The 20,437-nt window shown below is 33.8% G+C and overlaps 1 protein-coding gene and 1 pseudogene across 1 annotated transcript; both read left to right on the forward strand.

Annotated features, from left to right (window-relative positions):
- Positions 1-1,942: 1,942 nt before the first annotated feature.
- Positions 1,943-4,361, forward strand: LOC132753010 (signal peptide peptidase-like 2B; annotated as a pseudogene).
- Positions 4,362-6,649: 2,288 nt separating this feature from the next.
- LOC132753020 (uncharacterized) lies at positions 6,650-14,910 on the forward strand. Its single transcript, XM_060743434.1, has 5 exons — positions 6,650-6,756; positions 11,317-11,471; positions 11,884-11,989; positions 13,117-13,313; positions 14,533-14,910. Exons 2-5 carry the CDS (start codon positions 11,367-11,369, stop codon positions 14,908-14,910), a joined length of 786 nt encoding a protein of 261 aa, XP_060599417.1. The 5' UTR covers positions 6,650-6,756; positions 11,317-11,366.
- The last annotated feature ends 5,527 nt before the right edge of the window (positions 14,911-20,437 follow it).

The following is a 20,437-nucleotide window of genomic DNA, read 5'->3' on the forward strand; positions in this document are numbered from 1 at the left end:
CCATCCACCCCCGTTTGTGTACGCATTACTGAAGAGTCCAGATAACTGCCTTTTCCTAGTTTATTGCATTGTATATCCGGACATTCGTTCGTAAACTGTGAATAAGTTATGTAATAGTTTTTAGACATTTTTGTGTATAATACAGTACATATTTGTTGTTTTCTGTGATATCTTAACACTAAAAAATGTAAAATTTCAAAAATCGTATGATAATTTTTTTAAAACTTTTTTTTTTTTTCAGACTCTATATCACAGTAGATATGTAAAAATAGTGTATATTACACGGGCAAAATCATGAAATTGTGAATACCTGAAATAGTATGTAAGTATTGGTAAGTATTACAATAAGTTTTATAAACAGGTAATTACCGATATTTTGAATTAATACAAGGAAATATACATTTATTCTGTTTCTGTATATATTCATTACTTTTGTATGATGCACTGATAGAAAAAGGTAATTCATTGGTAAGGTTATATTCCGATTGATTTAAATTGACAACTGAGGTAATTTCTTTCGAGACATGTGTGTGGCCCTTAAAAGGGCCTTTTGTGTGTCCTTAAAAGGACAGTTTTTCAGCCAATTCACGTATCTGTTTTTTACACAGCACGCGTTGTAATCTGGCCCTGAATTTTTTGTGCCCGTTTGTGTTAAGATGGACCTTGTCGTGTGGTAGTTCTTACAGTATTTAATATCATTGAATCGAATTAAATATTCTTTGAATTTTTTCGCCAGCCTTTTATTAATGTATTTTATTTGATTTCCGAAGCGCTCTTTTGTCAAACCGGTGCTTTTAGAAAATTCGCCCTGTGGTCAAAATTTCACAAATAAAACTTTTTTAACCCCAGAGGCCTTTAAATTATCCACAAGAAAATTTGGATTCTACTGACAATTTCGTTCGGGAATGATGTAGGCTGTTATGTCATTACCGCCCTACATTCAGAACTACAACATCTGCGTTTTGGCGCAGCAGACGAGAATATAGGGCATGGTCCATATGGTCCGGTTCTTAGACCGCCTTTAAAACACCAAATGCACGTGCCCTGGTATTAACAGTGGATCTTCGGCACAGTGATAGTGAAGACGTTTTGATATAAAACTGTCACCAAATAGTACGACTTTAGCCATTGTAAGTCAGACTGTAATCAGTACGCAATAACTAGTAGTTTATAAACATCTAAAACTGAGCTGAAAATGTCATATTTTAATGTTTGAATGAAGTAAACTGTTAACACAATGTAACACCTACCTGCATAAAATAGTGCCTGAAGTAATTATATATCAATCACGATTTGTATACAGCCGTAAGTGTGAAAAAATAGCATACCTACTCCCTTAGATAGTCTCTTGTTAATTCGTTCAAATTATATACATAAGATATATAATTTTTTTTTTCCAATTTCAAATTTTATTGCCTGAAACATTATACATATAGCATATAATCAACATAAACATATATACATTTACTTACATATATATGCAAGCATTGCATGACAACAACATCTACAACTATAAAGAATGTCATTCCTAGAATGATGTGATGCATGCATGCGTTACACCGTTTATCCGTTTTCAATCAGAATACCTCGGCTTTTATCGTTCTCTTGCAATTCGAAAAGTTGCGATGTGTCAATTCGGTACTTCGGACGAAAGTTTTCAAAACCGTCACTATCTAGCAGGTACTCACTACTCATGTTACCGTAAAAGTGGATTTGCGAGCAGGCCCTTTGGCCAGCTCTTCGAGCTCGCTATCAACAATTAAATAATAAACTTGTGTTTGTGGTGTGGTAAACTGCTATTCAGACATGTACACCATAAATCTATCTATCTATCTGCTGTTAATGTCAAACCCCATGCGGGGACGTATACATGTCTGCTCGTCAAAAATTGCCAGAAGGTTAAAAAGAGTTATTTAAAAGAGGAAAAAAAGAATATTGGAAAATGTTAAAAATAGGGTCTGGCAAACTAGGGTGAGACATGTTCAGTGCAAGCTATTGCTGCAGCTGAACTGCTCTGGGGTAGGGAGTAGGGCAACTGCAGGGGGCTACCGGGTAGGTGGCTCCAGTGGTTTACTGTCCTAGGAAGGAAAGAAAATTTATAATAGCCTGAAGTTGCTGTGAATAACCTTTAACATAAGGGATGGCCATTGTGTCGATGTTCTGTAGAGGGGTGTCCAAATATTTCTTCTATGGGGATAAGCAACGAGACCATGGTATTTCTTATAGAAAACTTCAAAAACTAGGTCACACCGCCCACATATGGAAAAACCTGTTAACACTCTAGTGGTCACATTTTTTGACTCAATTATCATCAAATTTGGTCAGGCATGCTTGTCTAGATAATTGCTCGGATGACTTTGAACATGGGTCATCTTGGATGAAAAAACTAGGTCACAGGAGCTAAAAATAAAAAAATCTTGTTAACACTCTAGTGGCTACTGTTTTTGATCCAAGTATCCTTGAAATTGGTCTGAAAGTTTGTTTTGATGATTTCTATGTCAAGTTCGAATATGGGTCACCTGGGGTTAAAAAAACTAGGTCACCCTGCTCAATCCTTGTTAACACTCTAGTGGTCACATTTTTGAACTCACCTGTCATGAAACTTGGTCAGAATGCTTGTCTAGGTAATTGGTCGGATGAGTTCGATGGGTCAGGTGAGCGATCTAGAGCCATGTTGGCCCTCTTGTTTCTTTAAATCTTAGGATTTGCAAACAGTGCATGGTTTTCTTGTGATAGATCCTAAGATGTAAAAACTTTTATAGTTTTAAACTTAGAAATTTATATACACAAAAGTATGGCATAATGTTAAGAATGTTATTGGTAACTGTAATGTGTACAGGTATTTTTAAATTTTTATTTCAGGTCAAACTTGCAGTGTCAGATGATGGTGTTATGTTCTGCAAAAAGACAGGAGAAACAGAATGGGACATCATTTTTTGTATCAATTATAATCACATGTTCACCACAGCTTCCAGTTGAAGAAAATCAGGCTCTTCCCATAATGTAGTGATCTATCAGCTACATATGGCTGCAATGCATCTGACTATAAATCAGTCAGTGCCTCGATGTTAAAAGATAGTCTCGTTCTTGTATCTAGAGGTAATTGCACATTTACTGCAAAAGCAATGGAAGCTCAGTCAGCAGGAGCAAAGGCTGTATTGATTGCCAGTAACGCTCTACTTACAACCTGGTGCTACTAATGAACTGCTGACTATGCAAATTTAATATAACAGTTGGTACAGCTCTTTGGGAGAATATTGATCAGATAAAAGGAAAGGATTTGAAGCAAGTGCAATACTGTTTGCTCCAAGTCATGAATCAATGTTTGATCCAAATTTAGCAGTAAATATTTCTGATAGCGTAACAAACATTGTGATATGGTGGGTTCTGGGCAGGGAAAACGAAACATGCCAAGTATCAGAAATTGAAGTATAAACATAAACGAGCGCAGCCGCCGCTACGATTGGAAAAAAGGAGGGACTGGTGATGAATCTGCTAGTTCAGATGAAGAAGAAGAGGAAAGTGTTGATATATCAGTGATTGTAATTCTTTGTGTTTTTGTACTTGTATGTGGGTTTTTTAGTGCTGTTATATTTTTTTCTACGATTATTTAGTGTATGTGGTTATATGCTTGTTTTGTTTTTGGCAGGTGCTATGGGTCTGTACTATTGGCCTGCATCCCTACTGCACAGGTTATGTCCGCCTTTAAAGCGAGGCTTCCACAGAATAGAAATCCCGATGCTTAAGAGCAGACCATATTATACTGATCTTGCTTTACTAGCAGTCTGTGTAGGCGTGGCAATATTTTGGGAGTAAATGCGTCATGCTCCGTATGCCTGGGTCATTCAAGATATTTTAGGTTATGCTTTCTGTATAAATGTAATGAAGTCTGTTGGTAGTACCAAACATGAAGGTTTGCACAATAATGCTTGTACTGCTTTTTTTTTTACGAATATATTCTTTGTATTTATCACTCCACTTTTTACAAAAAGTGGCGACAGTATAATGGTCAAAGTTGCAACTGGAGGGGGGAGCAAAACCAACGAACAATTGCCAATGGTGTTTAAAAGTGCCGAGGCTGACCCAGGACGCTATCAGTGCTTGTCCATTACCATATTCTCTCCTAGGATTTGGTGACATCATCATACCTGGCCTTCTTGTCAGTCATAACCATGCATTCGATTTACGCGTCAATAGTCGTAAATTGTACTATGTTGCAACCTGTATTGGCTATGCTGTAGGTTTGGTTATCACATTTGTTGCCCTTGCTGTCATGAAAACTGGCCAACCATCTACACCTTAATTTAATTGACTAAGCTAATTCGGCCCCCTTTTTTGATCGTCCTATAACATAAGACCTTTCCATTAGAATGATGTACACTCTAACATCTTATCGTGCTGTTCATAAGTAATTGATGTCTCGATCTGTGTCATTTCAGTAAAAATATTGTATTATTATTTTTGGAATAACTGTAAATGGATCATATAGCAGTTCAAATTTGCTGCGTGTTCTGCTTGAAGAGCCTAATACATATTCACTGTAAGTGTACTCTTGCTCAAGCTTTGATACTGACAAAAGTACTTTTTATGTTGTTTTCATTATAGTTCCCTGCTTAATTAGTCAGAAATAGAAAAAGAACCAGAGTAACAGTGGGATTCAAACCGGTGACTGTCAGTAATTACTAAATGTTAAGCTACATAGGTTTATGCCTCATTTGGCTATATATTCCCTAATTTGGCTATACTATTCTCCTGTCTCCTCCGGTCTCAATTATATTTTGCATGTCGTATTTATTTTATTGTTCACAATCAAAAATGATAAAATTCCTGCATTTTATTTGAATAATGTATAAATTACATGTTTTTACAAACTGTTAGTTTATTACACTGCTACTCCCTTATAACGCGATCCGTTATAACGCGATATCCGGTATAACGCGGTTACGCCGTGGCTCCCAAAAAATATCGCCGATTTTGAAAAACAAAAATCGGTTATGAAATAAAAAAAAAAAAAACACTTCGATTTCTTAATTTTTCCACGTTGAAAAGAAATTATTGATAACTATCGCCGATTTTGAACCGAAAAGTTGCTGACTTAGAACGAAAAAATCGGCGATTTTGAAAAAGAAAATCGCCGAAATCACACTTTTCTCGCTGTAAAAATAACAATTGATCAATACAAAGGCGCGAAAAAAAACACACCGAAAAATCAATACTGGAACATAATCTCTTTGTTCTTCTAACATCTTTCACTTTATTTTGTGAAAATACACAGCGTGTCAATTTTAGTTTGTTTGCATAACAGTTATTATCGTGTGCTCAACGGTCATTGGTCATCCAAAAAAAACAAGAATTTGTATCAGTTTGTCATATCTTTTAATGCTAACATGTCGAATTAAAATTTCTATAAAATTATGTTAAAAATATGCGAGTTATAATCGAATCATAATAATAAAAATAATAGAAAAGCAACGAAAGAATAATACACCTTGTGCTGTTACTCGAAATCGCCTTTCGTGAATCAGCGTTACGAGAAAATACAGTGAAAAATATGCATGTAAAAGTTAAGCACATGTATCAGTGCTGACACATACCATATTAAAAATTAATAACAACAAGTCAGTATATCTGTTCAATGTTCTAGTATTGTAATGCATGTTGGTTTAGTTCATTTTAGGTCAGGTCTAGTACATTTTCAAAGTAACTGGACCACTGGTCCAGCTATTGAAAAAGTTGAACTCTGGCCTCTGATATTTTTGTTGACCCTGCACTCATGGTTATTTTTCAGGTTCCACAGCATGCAAAGATTTCATCAGTGAGGCCAGTAAAATTGACTTGGTTGAGGGTGAGTTTTCAGTGGTGTTGGAACATTTAAAAGATATGGGTTTGGAAAAGAAAAAAAATTCCGGAAAAAGAGGCGCGAGAAAAGACTTTAAAGAAATATTTGAGTCAGAAATTGGGTCCCAAACACCAAACAAAACCAAGAAAGAGAAATTTCATGAGAAGTTAAACAACATTTCCAAGAAGGAAGCGCTTCAAGTTGGAACAAAAGAGATGTCAAAAAACACAAAAAAGAAAACTACTAACTTGCCTTCTGAAAAGGTAAGACAGATGCAAGCTTTCGCAGGATTAAATCTCTTCAGTGTCGACACAGAATTTGAAACCATTAAAGACAATGATGAGAAGACTCCAAAGAAAACAACCACCACAGTCAGTCTAGGGACTACTCAAAATACAACTGCAACTGTTGGGGTTTCATTTGAGAATATGGTCAATTCTGAGAAATCAGTCACAAGTGTCAGGATAACTCCTAAGAAATCAGGAACCAAACCTGAGACTATTCCTAAGAAAACAACCACTGTTGTTGGGACAAAACCTAAGCAGTCATCCACAACTGTCAGTAGAACTCCTAAAAAAACAGCCACTCTTGTTGGGACAACATCAGTTACTACTACAGTTGGAATCGCTGCTAAGAAATCAGTCACTACTGCTGGGACCACTCCTAAAACAACAACCACTGGTGGAAAACCTAAGTCAGTCATCAAGGGTAGGACCACTCCTAGTCCTGAAATAGCTACCACTAAATCTCTGAAGAAAAAATCCACCAAAGTTGGGACCACACCTAAGAAAACAGCCACCATCTAGCAGCCATCATTGAACCATCACCTAAGAGAGCAGCCACTATTTTTGGAACAACACCTAAGAAAACCGCTACCCTTGATGGATCCACACCTAAGAGAACAGCCACCAGTGACGGTAGGGGTGACTTGATATTAATTTTACTATCACAATAGTTATCGATAGTTCAAACAACTATCACGATATATAATCGATAGTTTGCCTTACTATTGTGATACTATCACGATAGTTGTATTTATTCATTTTGCCTCTATAATAACAGCTATTTATGTAACTTTTGTGGATGTATGGATTGAAACGGAAACACTAAGGTAATTTTTAAACATTCAAGTTGATAAAATAATATTTACAGTAACAGTGTGGCAATACCACGTGACTATGACGTCATTTTCGGCATCATTTCCAAGACAAATGTTGCTCGATTCGGAAAAGAAAATAGCCGTAAATATTTTATTTCTGTACCAATTTCTTTGGGATATGCACCAGTCTACGGGGAAAAATATAAGCTTTCCACAGAATATTGGATCTTCGTCAGTTTATAAGCCGTTTTATCAAACACTTTGCATAACTTGGAAGTTGCTTGTATTAGAGCGGGCCTTCAGTTGCAAGCTATTTTCGTTTTCTGGCGGGTTATCCTGGTCTACGATCATGATTAAAAAGTCAGGTTTACATCAACCGGGAGTAAAACGGAAGGCAAAACTCTACCTAAATATGTTCATATTTTTATTATGAATGACATAAATCTTACATTTTTCTTCAATTGTCAATTCTGGCACCAGTTCCAAGTCGAAAAAAAGGACTACAGTTTAAAGCAGATTTTAGAATCCGTTGCAAATGCAAAGCAACATGCCTACCGTTCTCTTTCTATAATTATGTTAACCATGATTTTGTTTGTTTTTGGGTTTTACGTCACATCGACACAATACAGGTCATATCGCGACGTTCCAGCTTTACTGGTGGAGGAAGACCTCAGGTGCCATTCCGTGCATATTTCAGGCACGAACGGGCACCTGAGTAGAACCACCGACGTTCCGTAAGCTAGCTGGATAGCTTCCTCACATGAAAGAATCCAAAGTCCTGTTCGGGATTCGAAAACCCACCAGCCGGTGAGGGGCAAGTGATTTTGAAAGTCAACGACGCTTAACCACTCGGCCCTGGTTAACCATGAAAAACATTTTATTTACTATACGATTTACATAAACACAAATGAATATTTAAATGATTTTTACTCGCTGCGCTATAAGTGATTTTAAAAGTCGTAAAATTTGTTGTCTGTATTTGTAAAGGAATTGATTTGCTCTTTAATCATTTGATCTTTCACGGTAATGATTATGAAAACTCTATTTGTGTCATGTAGCAATACTAAACGTGGAATAGAAAACAGAAACCCCTAAATATCGCCCAAAACGGCAAATTTGAAAAATGTTGGCAGGCTCGGATTGACTTAGCTAGCCTGTCCAATGAACGTGCACATTCAGGATCACTTTCGATTTGTATGCTGTGAAAAGGGTTACGCCTCAACGCGGCATTTTTAAAGTCAAAGGTTATTCTTTTGTAAAAAAGGTTATTTATACGTATAACCATAATATATATATAAAGAACCTGTAGCAATGTTTTAGTATGATAGATTCAGCTTTTTAACACAGTGGCACTCGTTGATAAAAAATATTTTTACATCCTGTTTTCATACCCACGGTAACCGTTTTTCGTGAACTAGATATATAACTTCGTTCACTTTAAGAACACTATTAAACACTATAGATCTATTTTTATAATTGCATTTATTTTTGTTGATAAACTGCATATCTGACAAATTTAGTTAATTATATCAGTCAACTCAGCTTTTATCAGAGAGCTCACCAATATACATTGTAAAGAGAGGAATGGGAACGGAATATTTATGGTTTGAAAACATTTAAATCGAGTAGAACTTTTTAACAATAATGTCTCTTTCAACTGAATAAAAATGATAGGGCTATTTGGGACTATTTCTTATCGATGTGGTCATTGGCTGTAAATGCATGGATTATTGCACGCGGCATGACCTGCAGATGTCCTCAACAGGATTTTTTTTAGAATTTTAAGATTTAAAAAAGGACCACACATTAAAATCTCAAACATGATAAACATGACGCATATACTAAATAAGTGAATTATCTGATATGTAAATAAAGAAGTAAGTCATTTGACAGTTGAAGGATAAAAAATGATTACACTCTTCAAATGTAATCGTAATTTTACTAAGCTTATGTTACCTATCAATTATTCAATGGACGCATCAGTGGCATATGGACTCCAGTCATAGATCTTGCCGATGTTGCTATTACAGATGTTAATGTAAATATTTATATAATTATTGATAATCATTGTTATTTCCGTCTTTTTGAATGTTTTGTTTCAAGAAATTTGACTGTGATCGATGGCTGTTGGTTTGTAAAATCATTTAATTATCTGTTTACTATTTTCTACTTTGTTTACTCCACATGGCTTCCATTCTCGTTCTTATTCGTGGCTATTTTGGGTCTTTTTTATAAATAGAGAACCACAAGTAATGCAACTAAGTAACAATACTATCAGACTTACACGGCAAAGTTCCAAGTTCAAATTGTGATTTCGTTTATCAAACTCTATAGAAATTTATTATACAACAATTCCAGAAAAATATATACCTTTTAAAAGTCTCTCTTTTGAGGACAGAAGAACCTATTCGTCACATTCACGAGAGTCAGTGTTTGTCAGTTACTCTTTACAAAAATAAACTGAAAAAAAATACCTTTAGCTTTACAACACTCGCGTTAAAGTGTAACCCTTTCCATAGCATACAAAAGTGTTTTTATGCCCCCGCCATGTAATGGCCGGGGCATATAGTGTTACCCTGTTCCGTCCTTCCGTCATTCCGTCCTTCCGTCATTCCGTCCTTCCGTCATTCTGTCATTCCGTCATCATCAGTTTCCGTTCATTTATCTTTAGTAACGGTTGCACACATTCAACTCAAATTTGACATATGGATATGTCATGAGAAAATACAGGTCAAGTTCGAATTTGGTCATGGTCCAATGATTTTGGCAGAGTTATGCCCCTTTTACTTTTGAAAATAATATGAAATTTTCAGTTTCCGTTCATTATCTCCCAACGCGTACAATACATTTCAACTCAAACTTGACATATGGATATGTCATGATAAAAATACAGGTCAAGTTCGAATTTGGTCATGGTTCAATGATTTTTTTGCAGAGTTATGTCCCTTTTACTTAAAAATAATATAGATACATCTGAGGAATAAGCAGTTTAAGTTTGAATTTGGTTGTGGTTCAATGATTTTGGACAAACTATCTTTCTTGAATGTTGGGAAAAATTTTGAACTTTCAGTTTCAGCACTCATACTTTTGTGGAAATATATGTAGCCATTATTTTGGCTACAAATATGAAATATGATATTTTCAAAAGGTTAAGACTGAATAATTTCAGTGCCTTGAACATTGTATGAAAATGGTTTGTTGTTAACATTGAAAAGTTTTAAGGGCTTTGAACTTAAAATGAAAAAAATAATTTGTGCAAACAAATTTGGAACTAAATATTATAACATCTGAAATTTTGGCTGCATGCGGGGGCATCCGTGGCATGATGACACATTTCTAGTTTTTTTAATTTTAACTCTTTCTCTCACTAAGAGCACATATATTTCTTATCAATAATTTCGCCATTGTGAAATAGAATAAAAACACATTTACTACATAGGATAAAATGAGCAATACTTTAAACATCTTCAAAACGAAACAAAAATATTTATTTTCCGACAGGACTAAATCTACGTGATTTTGACGTGTGCACTTATTGCGATACAAGTAAGTTGTTATTGCTTTAAAGGAACAATCATTTTTTTTTACCAATCTCTCTGTGAAAGATCAACAATGAAAAAACTAAATTGTAGAAAGAGAACGGTAGGCATGTTGCTTTGCATTTGCAACGGATTTCTAAAATCTGCTTTAAACTGTAGTCCTTTTTTTCGACTTTGGAACTTGGTGCCAGAATAGACATTGAAGAAAAAATTTTTAAGATTTATGTCATTCATAATAAAAAATATGAACATATTTATTAGGTAGAGTTTTGCCTTCCGTACTCCCGGTTTGATGCTAAACCCTGACTTTTTAATCATGACGTAGACCAGATAACGCCAGAAAACGAAATAGCTTGCAACTGAAGCCCGCTATAATACAAGCAACTTCCAAGGTTATGCAAAGTGTTTGATAAAACGGCTTATAAACTGACGAAGATCCAATATTCTGTGGAAAGCTTATATTTTTCCCCGTAGACTGGTGCTTATCCCAAAGAAATTGGTACAGAAATAAAATATTTACGGCTATTTTCTTTTCCGAATCGAGCAACATTTGTCTTGGAAATGATGCCAAAAATGACGTCAATGTCACGTGGTATTGCCACACTGAGTAATATGTATTCAAATTATAATAAGTTATGCTAACGGTAGTCTCCCTTGTCTTGAAAAAAATGTAATTTTTGCCAAAATTTGAAAAAAAATATTGAAGAAAATAACTATCAAAACTATCATTTTTTAGCTTACGATTGCCGATAGTTATCGATAGTTAAAATCACTATCAACTATTGACTATCGTTGCTGTTACTATTGCGATAAGTCGATACTATTGACTATTGTTACAGCCCTAATTGACGGAACCACACCTAAGAGAACAGCCACCATTTACGAGACCATGTGCACTCCTAAGAAAACAGCCAACACAGTAAGAACATCTGAGAAGACAGTCACAACTCCTTTGTCAGAAGTTGTAGGCGGAAGTATGATGTCATTGTTAATGGTAAGTTAAGCAGACTCTTTTTTGTACAATGTACATATATGTAAACACAGTGCTGCATGCTAAAACCAAACTTTACATATGAAAGTAACAACCGTTGCTCTTAATTATTAAAATGATGTACTACTTTCCTGTAACTTTTACTTTTCATATGTCAGCATTACTCAATCTTTATTTGTTCACCTGAGTACAGGGTCCTCTTGTCTTAGCATTGATTTTTTATTCTAAAACGTGGTAGAATGTACCTCCATATTATCAAGATACATTGATGTCTCCAGACATTTACCATTTCATTTGTGCATTTTTTAAAGACAAAGTGGTTCTATTGACATAACCCCTCATAGGCAAAATATCTGTTTACAATTGAATACAATTATATATTTAAGTATGCCTCATATGCTGTTTTTATTTTCAGGATAACACTGATGTTTCACCTATGGACATGAATACAACAGGAGAATATGGTTACAATTATGCATTGAGCACAAAGACTTCAGATGTTTCTTTGAATGATCTATTAGGTATAAGATGTATGTTTGTTAATCAGGTTTTGAACAAAGTTGAAACCATGTTATTAGATGAGGATATGGCAGGCGTGTCAGTGTGATTTCAATTCAGTAAACTTAATTTGGCTACACCAATCTTAATAAAAATTGGTATTTAGCATGCTCAAGCATAAAACCCTAGCTATGGACTGTAAGGTTGACAAGATCACTTCTACTAAAATAGAAAAAAAATATCAAATTAGTGGTTTCAATTTAATATTTAAGTTGGATTGATCAATCTTACTAAAATTTTATATATCTTGTATTAAAGAGGCATACCCTAAATTTACATAAGTTCTAGTCATAACAAAACTTTAACGAATTGAATAATTCCAATATATATTCACAAAAAGTGTGGATTTCAGGAGCAAATTAAGGTCCAAAGATTAAAAATATTTCATGACATTATACTTCTATTTTTCACCTGCGCATTCGTCAGCGTTTTATACTCTACAATGTAAATAAAGTATGTGTTGTACCGTTTTTTGGTGGAAGCACTTTTTTATAGAGGGCATCAAAATTGGCCTGTTATTCAAAACCATACGTTTTTCAATGCATGTCCTTCTTTACTTTCCACATATATTATTGAATTACATTCAAAAATGTTAATTTTGATGGTTGCACGAAAAAGTCTATAAAAAATAGGGTGTATGCCTCTTTAACTCTTGCATTGGATTATATGAGTCAAGGTCTTCCTTACTAAAAATGGACATAAAATTTACAAATACATGGTTTCTGATCAATAAATTGAGTTTGGATTTATTACTTTTAATAAAAATTAGTGTATGACATCCTCTGATGACACTTGAGCTAGTGATTGTATTTTGGTCAGTTCAGCCATAGTCAATGTAACTTGAAAAAAAAAATTAAAAAAATTGTTCACTCTTAACCAGTTACTAAAAAAGATGGAAGACAAAATATGCTTTGAAAACCTTGTTTCATCGCATTGAGGGCTTTCTTGAATAAAGATCCAATTAAACTTTGTTGGCGAAAAATTTTTTTTGATATAATTAGAATCAAATTATATGTTAATACATGATTATTGATGCAGTCAATGCTTTTTACAAAAAAAGGCCTTCATGATATTTAGTTTTGTCTTTTAGGCTACTTTGATTCCCTGCCTGTGGATCATAAAACAAGCATTGTCGGATTTGTATCCTGTCTTGCAAATGCACTTCAGTCATCTCAATGCCAACCTCCTGCATACAATCTAAGAACACCTACATACAAGCAAGAATTTACAACTATGTTACACCAAGATGCTGGGGCTACATCTACCATGCCTTCAAAACATTACGAGGTTGGTAATGGCTTTTAGTAGCATGTGTCGACCTAGTATTAAACTCGATAATATTTCTTGCTACAATATATACTCATTGGTAGTAATCTAACTTTGTATGCTTATTTACTGGGATGACACCAAGATGTAGCTTAGGGCAGGTAACTGAAGGCCAATAATATGTATATATGTTATTGTATGCCCTTCGTATACTTAAGAGGATTTAATGTTTAAAATTGAAATTTAAAATTTTAATATTACTTAATTGAAATTTAAAAGAAAAAAAAACTTTACTGTTACTGACATTCTGGATAATACATTTTTATTTATCAAATTTTAATCATTACCAGTTATGTTTGTAAAATTTATGAGTGCATATTATTCTTTGTATATGATGGTTACATCTGTTTCGGCTGATTTTATGAAAGCCGTAATGCTTGAAGTTTCAATTTATATGTATTGATGTTTAGGCAAGAGAAAAATGATTTTTAGATTTTCCTCAATTAATTTTTTTTATTTAATGCTATCTGGTAAAATACTGAAAAATAACAGTGAGGGAAATTATATCAGTCACTGCCGAACTACTTTTTTATTTTAAAAATATGATACCTGTAGTTCACAAGTGAAATATTATTTCGATTTTACATGTAAAACAAACAAACAAAAAATTTCTATTTATTTCATGTTATTTTGCTATTTTTTCATACTTTTTCCGCGAAATGTTATGTACGTTACTTCATGATGTCATCATATTATGACGACACGTCAGTAAACATGAAATATAATTCCAACAGAATTTCAAGTCTATGTATTTCTTGGCATAATAATCTTTACGGTTTTTGTGAACATAGTTGGAAAAAATCAAACATATTTTCATGTTTTCACGAGATCCATTGACGGTCAATTCGAAAAATAAAATCATTGAAGTCAAATTACTATGCACAATGTAAACAAAATAGTCTCACATAAAACCCAAAAAAAATCACCAGTCAGCATTAAAATAAAAAGAAAATTTGTTTGATTTCAGTGTGCTAACGTGTTTTCTCATCATCGGTTCGGATAATAATTAACATGTTTCCACTCGTGCTATGTGCTTGTGAAAATATATATTATTCTCCCAACCGGTGATGAGAAAACACATCATCACATCGAAAACAAACAAATATCCCTTATTTCTCTGGCCTAAGATTGAGCCAGTAACACCATTCATGAGTAACATTACCTGTACTTTTGTTTTCAGAAAAAGGTGGAGCTTATTGTTGACAAAAGGAATCCAGATAGATTTAAAACTGTACTTGTTAATCCTGTTGATCTAAGGAAAATTGAACAGTGTGCTCTCTTACAAAAGTCTCCTGGAATATACCTGCTAAATAAAGTTGGGTCCATGTTGTTTTCTAGAGAAGAATTTATGGAGGCAAAAGGTGTTTCAGACCTAAACACCTTGAAACAGGAAGCTTTGCAAGAATATCTTGCAGCAAAGTGCCAGTGCCTGGAAATTGAGCAGCCTTCTTCAAAGGATTACAGGCTGAAACTACAGAACAAAATAACAAATAGCCGTTTTCTTGCCCGTGGAAAAACAACCCTGAAAAAACTGAGAAATTCAGAGAATAGTGATTGAAACTAGTGACAGACTAGTGACCTGTACTTCGATCACTACTTCAGTATTCAACTTTGACACTTTTTAAATAAAGTTGCAAAATTTAGTTAAAATGTTTTAAAACTGATAAATTTTGTTAATGGATGATGTCAGTTGAAATCTAGTCAAACTTTATGGTATTTACATTTTTTGTGCACAATAAGTTACAAAGCAACAGATAAGGAGCTTGAATGCGTTTTTACATATTTAAAATTAATAAATATGCATTGAAATATATGGTAACGGGATCTGGCTTTTAGACCTCACCGGTGTGGGGTGTAAATTTACTTTCAAACTGAGTCATGCCGTCCAGAGGCAGCAAAAGAAATCACATGAACAAACCCTGTCGTCTTCTCTTTTTTTTTTTTTAAAACTCATGAGCCAGATAGTTTGTCTGTACAATGTGAAGGTTGTAGTTTACAATGCCTGCGACAGAGTTGAAACTCAGACACTAGCTGTTGTATTTTATAAATTATACTGCTTGCGGTAACGTAATTTCAAACCAAAACAAAATTTCTACAGCATTCTTTTCTTCAATTTTCTTTCAAAAGGAAGTTTTGCAAAATACTATACAATAGTATATAACTTTGATTTTAAAATTACTGTTAGCTGTTTTAGTACCGCGAAAATAGGAACTTTCACTGAAAATGAAAGAAAGCATGTTTGACAGACAAGTTAAATGGTATGAAAAGACATTATGAAGTCCTACATATTATTATTATTATTGTAAAACAAATTTTTTTTTTGTGTCTTGAGAGTGACTCACTCTTTCCAAAAAAACAATAGGGAGTAAAGACACTAGCTCTAAAATTTATCTGTTGCTCTATAGTTAAATCTAGTCAGCATTAGACATCAGCATGTATTAATATAAAATTTCTGATATTTGGAGGATCAGATTGAGAATAGATATCTTATTTATGGCAATTGTTCAAAAATAATTATGTCCCCTCATTTTCTCATTATGTACACTTAAAACGATTCTTTATAGCTGACATATGCATGAATCACTTATGTCCACTTTTAACAGTTCTTGTATATCTTGTTTTTTTTTTTGTTTTGTTTAAGCTAGACTTTAAAGCCCCATGTATTTCTTAAGAATTCTGTATCGAAAGGGTTTTACCTCTTGACACCAAATGTCAAAATATTTAGCCTTTGTATATTGTTTTTTACTAATAAACCCCAGTCGTTTCTGTATCGTTAGTACCTTCAGTACTTTGATTATGGAAATTTGATAGTCTGCAATATAACGTAAATGATGCACACTAGACAGCTAGGCCTTTAGAATATAAAAGATATCACCATCAAAGAAGAAATAAAATAACTTTTTTAAAATGTTATCCAATCTTTTAATGCTTTTAAAATGTAAGCACTATTTGGTGTAACGTCTTGTAGGCGTTACAAGAATTATGTGGTGTTTTTCAACATTTTGACCATTTTAGAAGAGAAATACTATGATTTCTTTTTCGTTTTTGTTCATAACAAAGTCATTGGATAAGATTTTTGTACTTAACATTTTTGCTCATTACAAACGCATATATGGCCTTTAATCTCAAAGTTCAAAAGATCCAGAGGCTTATTGTGAGATTTTTGACAGTTCAATATGTCTGTTGTTCGTCTTAACAATTTCTAATGTTAAATACATTAAAAAGTGTCCAAAACTTTAAGTCCACACAGTAATCAAACTAATTGCCTAATGAAACTAAAGGGCAATGCTTTTGAGTTCATGAAAAGTTAGGGGATTTGGTGATTTGTAAGAAATCTATGTACATACATATGTGTCAATGTAATAGAAATTCCATGTACATGTACATTTATTTTCAGATGTGAACAGTTGTTAACAGTATTATATTAGCTCAAATAAATGCAACAGTTTTTTGAAAGTTTTTTTACAACTGCTTAATAAATGGTTAAAACTGGTCAGAAAAACAATGCTAAATAACTGCAAGTTAAATGCCTTTCCTTTTCCTAAGGGTAGGTATGGTCAGCCACATTTAGTTGCAAGATCACATGTTTAGAAATTAATCAATGGCAATAGTATAAAAAATAATGACATAAAGGGTCTCATGAATCTGTCTCTTGACATGGAAAAATGTCAGATCAATTATCACAAGTACGGTTCATGCCCGATCTAAATAACACTGAAAATCTTAGAAATATTGTTCGCAGATTTTAATATTAGGTCGAAATATGTCGAGCGAGCAACCCGCTTAATTGAACAGGGAATCAAACCATTATTTGATGATCTTCTTTCCTTTGTAAAAGAGAGGGCCACAGTTGCAAATACTATGTAAAGTATAACAACAGCAGTCTGAAAATGTCCGTATGAAGGCCGTAAAATGCCCTAGCATAAAAATCAGTGTCTTTATATTGTCTGGTCCTTTAGGATCATGTTATAACAATAGAATACCAATGTGCTAATGATAGTGTGGCATGAGAGATGTTGCATATTTCATAACATCCCATAAATAGACTCTTATCAAACCCAGTCTTCTATTATTATATTGCATTGTTTTAAACATTTTATTTCAGGAAGATTAAATTTGAAAAGACGCGCTTTTCCATGAAGGGGAAACGTTTAAATTCAGAATGACAAAATTTACTATATGTCCATGATTTACAGAAGCATGTCATAGATTCAAAAACAAAACAAAAAAACAATAAAAACAAGAATTTTTTTCCCTGTGGAACTACCCAAGACATATTTAATCAATTTAAATGAACTAAAGGCATGTCTACAAGACGAAAAGCGATCACAAAGGTCGAGCTAAAAAGTAGGACATTTTGAAAAAAAAAACAAAAAAAGATATGGAAAAGTCCATCTATTGGAAGATAACACTCTGTCTGAGAGTGACAAAGACTTGAAGTGGTAAAAGACAACCAGCTTCTGCGACGAAATAGATCAAGTTCAGTTGACAGTGGAAAACAACAAAATTCACTACCAAAGAGATCCAGGGCTGGTCCAAAGCCCCAGCTGTAGTGAACACTGACAATATTGATTAAGACTCGGCCTCAGAATAAAATGTATCAGTTAACAACCTGGAAACAGGCAATAATGACTTAATCCCCCATCAAGGGCATTAGAGTAGACGGCATACTTGTACTCAAACAACTAAAATGAAAAGGACACAATCGCCAACCTGAAAGTTAAGCACAAGTCATCCATCAGACGTAAATTATTCAAATTCAGAGAAATCGGATAGTGATGACAATTTATTAGACGAAGTGCTCGATTCTAATATAACAAAGCTTACAGGTAACAAAGGACAGTCCTTTTCTCCTTTCGATGCTCCGATATGTTCCCAAATTTCAAAACAATTCAAAAGAAAATTTGGAAGAACAAATTTATCAATTTTGGGTCACTATTGCCAATAACTTTTGCACATGATCAGGAAACATAAACATCCCTTTAACAATTGCAATTGGACCGCTTGAATGGCAATTTAAATCTAATTCCATTACTTAACAAGAGCTGTCGGAAGGACAGCACGCTCGACTATTCTAAGTGCTTGATAGTAAAAGAGCCTTGATAATGTTAAATTTTTTAAGTTCACAAAAGGGCTAATTTTTTTTTATAAATTCAAGTTATAGGCCTTGAAGAGAGTCTAATTATACAGTATTGGCTTGACTATTCGGAAGGTAATGTCACAAGGGTGTTTTAATTGAGTATTAATAATACTAATTACCTATGAATACATAAATTTGACAGAAAAGGTACAAAAGGCTTGTTATTAAGATGTTTTATTAAGTAAATCACAGCTTTATTATTATTAATGCTTAAATTGTCCCAAAAAAGGCACAAACCCTTCAGTAGTTATTGAGATAACAGCTTACAAGCAAAACTTTACCATGAATTTCTAAGTTAAAAAAGGGGAGAAAAATCAGCCTAAATGCAAGATAGAATTATGGATCTTTGTCAGTGAACTACAATTATGACTCTCAATGCATATGTGAAGTTTTAAATAAATATTTCTTTAATAGTTATTGAGATATGTAAAAACTTGCATGTAAACATTAACCAAGAGGACTAAGTAGAAAAGGGGATATGAATCAGCCTTAATGCAAGATAGAGTTATGGAACTTGGTCAGTGACATACCAATTATGACCCTCCAATTATGACCCTACGTGCATGTGTAAAGTTTCAAGTAAATATCTTTGAAGACCTTTAACCTTTAAACCAAAATTTCTAAGTTCCAAAGGGGCATAATCTTGTCAATATTGTGGCAGAGTTATCCAACTTGTCAATCTGATGTACCTTGTTTACTATAAATAAGTATTGTAAGTTTCAATTGAAATATCTCAAGCAATAATTGAGATATTTGACTTTACAAAAAACTTAAACCAAAATTTCTAAGTTAAAAAGGGGCATAATTCTGTCAATAATTGTAGGCAGAGTTATCCAAACTTGTCCAATCTGATATGTACCTTGTTACTATAAAATAAGTATTGTAAATTTCAAATTGAATATCTCAAGCAATAATTGAGATAATTTGACTTTAACATAAAAACTTTAACCAAAATTTCTAAGTTAAAAAGGGGGCATAATTCTGTCAATATTGTAGGCAGAGTTATCCAACTTGTCAAATCTGATGTACCTTGTTTACTAATAAATAAAAGTATTGTAAGTTTCAATTGAATATCTCAAGCAATAATTGAGATATTTTTGACTTTACAAAAAAACTTTTAACCAAAATTTCTAAGTTAAAAAGGGGGCATAATTCTGTCAATATTGTAGGCAGAGTTTATCCAACTTGTCAATCTGAAATGTACCCTTGTTAACTATAAATAACTATTGTAAGTTTCAATATTGAATATCACAAGTAAATAATATAGATATTTGACTTTACAAAAAACTTTAACCAACGCAGACGCCGACGCGGACGCTGACGCCGACGCCGACGCCGGGGCGACTACAATAGCTCTCATATTCTTCGAATAGTCGAGCTAAAAAGCAAGGAATTCATAACATATATCAATGGACCACAGAACTATGAGGTTTGTAGCCATTTTTGCAACAAAATATCCACAAGAAGCCCCTGCTCTAATGAAGTATGGGGAATAAGTACGGGATCAAGTGGCTAAGAACAATAGTAATGCCCGGTCTCGCTATGACTATCAATTAAGGAACCTGAGGGAACAATTAATAAGCACCTATCCCGTGGGATAGGATGCACACAGAATTTTGGGTACGGGCACATTTCAACTACAACACTGCAAACCTTTCGTCCACAACAAACGCCATTACAACGGCTCATGCCCCAATAACAAAAAAGAAAGCCCTCTGGTCAAAAGGTGGAAATTCCTACCAAACACCTGTTGGCCATTTAACAGAAGGGCTTAATGGCTGAATTTTAAAACAGATAAAACCAATTTTTTTACAAATTTGTTAAGTTGTCCTATTAACCAAAAATAAGCTCCTGTTAACTTCACTATTTTTAACTCTTTAAACTAAGCAGAAGAACAGACAAACTTTCAAATGTTTTGGGCCTAACAGGGGGAATCAAGAATAAC

The sequence above is a fragment of the Ruditapes philippinarum genome, unplaced genomic scaffold (genome assembly GCF_026571515.1).
Source record: "Ruditapes philippinarum isolate M1 unplaced genomic scaffold, ASM2657151v2 ctg8388_1_1_1_1, whole genome shotgun sequence".
Classification (NCBI taxonomy): Eukaryota; Metazoa; Mollusca; class Bivalvia; order Venerida; family Veneridae; genus Ruditapes; species Ruditapes philippinarum.

Excerpts from the sequence above, each read along its gene's own strand:
- LOC132753020 (XM_060743434.1), top strand. The coding sequence starts at position 11,367 with ATGTGCACTCCTAAGAAAACAGCCAACACAGTAAGAACATCTGAGAAG. Across the intron at positions 11,472-11,883 it reads GTATGATGTCATTGTTAATG|GATAACACTGATGTTTCACC; the intron begins GTAAGTTAAGCA and ends TTTTATTTTCAG. Across the intron at positions 11,990-13,116 it reads TTCTTTGAATGATCTATTAG|GCTACTTTGATTCCCTGCCT; the intron begins GTATAAGATGTA and ends TTTGTCTTTTAG.